The sequence below is a fragment of the Schistocerca piceifrons genome, chromosome 2 (genome assembly GCF_021461385.2).
Source record: "Schistocerca piceifrons isolate TAMUIC-IGC-003096 chromosome 2, iqSchPice1.1, whole genome shotgun sequence".
Classification (NCBI taxonomy): domain Eukaryota; kingdom Metazoa; phylum Arthropoda; class Insecta; order Orthoptera; family Acrididae; genus Schistocerca; species Schistocerca piceifrons.
Window position 1 is genome coordinate 868,864,790 of NC_060139.1, and position 1,784 is coordinate 868,866,573.

General features: G+C 50.8%; 1 protein-coding gene across 1 annotated transcript; it reads right to left on the minus strand.

Moving 5' to 3' along the window:
* Positions 1-582: 582 nt before the first annotated feature.
* Positions 583-1,497, minus strand: LOC124775945. Its single transcript, XM_047250789.1, has one exon. The coding sequence runs from the start codon at positions 1,495-1,497 to the stop codon at positions 583-585; it is 915 nt and encodes a 304-aa protein (XP_047106745.1).
* Positions 1,498-1,784: the final 287 nt, after the last annotated feature.

Below are 1,784 nucleotides of genomic sequence, written 5' to 3' on the forward strand. Positions count from 1 at the left end.
TCAAAAACAGAATACAACCTCCATAACTTCTGTGAAAGCACATATATCGTGTAAAGTTTATGAAGGCTTTAGCTATTGTCTAGATATTATTCGTGCTGCTGCTGGTGGACACGTGAAGCATTTGTAATATCATAGTTAAAACTATAACAATTTTTGAGTATTTTGCAATCTATTCCATGGTTGTAATATGTGTTTTTGAATAAAGACGGAGTTTTGAAATCAGGTCATTCTTTTTGAAACGTCTTGTATATTACTGTAAGTGTTTCCATGCTGCCATTGCTTAGGGGTGGTTGCTCCAGGACTGAGAGATACGTGACGAAGATGGGCAGTGTAGACAACAAACAGCTGGCGTGTATCGACAGTGAAATACGCAGCGGCGCTGAAGGATTGTGGCTGCCTTTGGGTGGTTTAGTAAGGCTCCTAGTTCAGGACAGCACAGCTTGCACGACATGGACAGTTTCAAGAACGAAATCACCGGTGGTCAGTGTAGAGTCCTTCAGCGTTTTCCACGACAGTGTCATGGTTATCTTGAGCCAACCGCACGGCAGATTTGTTAGAACTGGATCAGTGACAACCACTTTCTCATTGTCTAGGGGTGAACTGCCCGAGGATGACGAGGTAGGTAACGAGGATGGCCAGGGCAGAGACCAGTAGCCTTCGGTCGACGTTGAGGAATCCAGCGGCACTGAAGGACAGCGGCTGACCGTAGGTGGCCAACCGTAGGAACCCCTCCAGTTCATGGCGACGACGTTCATATAATACAGACGCCTTCAAGAGGTGATCCCCAGTGGCCGACGCCTCTTCTTTGAGCGCTGCACACGATAGAGCCATAGTGGTCAGCTTGAGCCAGTGGTAGGTCAGCCACATGGCTGAATTGGCTGGCGATGGGCTGAGAGGCAGCCGCGATACCCAGCGCGACCTCATCTGCACCAGCAGCAGCTCGTAGCAGCTGGCTGTGGAGCAGCACAGGGAATGTGCCACGCTGAAAGCAACTGGCAGTCCAAAGTGGCCCTGGAGGAAGCCGGCTGCGCGCCTCAGCGCCGCGTACGCCCCCAGCAGTTGGCGGAGCCTTCCGGGCTCTGGAGGTGACCGCGCCACTGGCGCTGGTAGGATCTCGACGGGCGCCGGGAGCTCCTGCAGGAGGTTCGCGTTCAGGGACCGAAATCTCACCCACAGCTCGAGCACCAGCAGGACAAACTGCAGCGTGATGAGGCAGTCGAACGACAACAAGAAAGAGACCGCCAGATACTGAAGCGGTCCGTTACGGTGCGGATCAATGGTGGCCCCCACTCCTAGAGCCGCTGCTCCACTCACTGTCAGGACTACACCTCCCAACAGCTTCCCCTTTCTCTTGTCCTTCGCCGTCAGATGGATGTCCACAGATCTGAGCTCTTGATCATACGAGAATAGTCGCTGCATACCAGTGCAACTGCATATCCCCAAAGTCAACAGCAACTTGGCAGCTGATGACACATCTATAGCTATATATGTTAGCATAATGAGCTCCGAAATGTTGAAATACAACGTTATATTGGTGTATGACTCACATACTGTTATAACTGCAATTACTAAAAACCAGAAACCGGACAGTGAGATATATTTCCTGCACAGACTCTTCTTCCTATCTGTGCAGCACACCTCCAAGAATGGTGCCAACCCAAACGCCTGCCACACTCTGTATAGTGTAGAGAAAGCTACGCGGAACTCCATTAAACTCTTTCCGTATCGTGCAAGTGTGGCAGTAAGGATTATTCCTCACTTCCCGCAAAAACTGAGCAGCGATA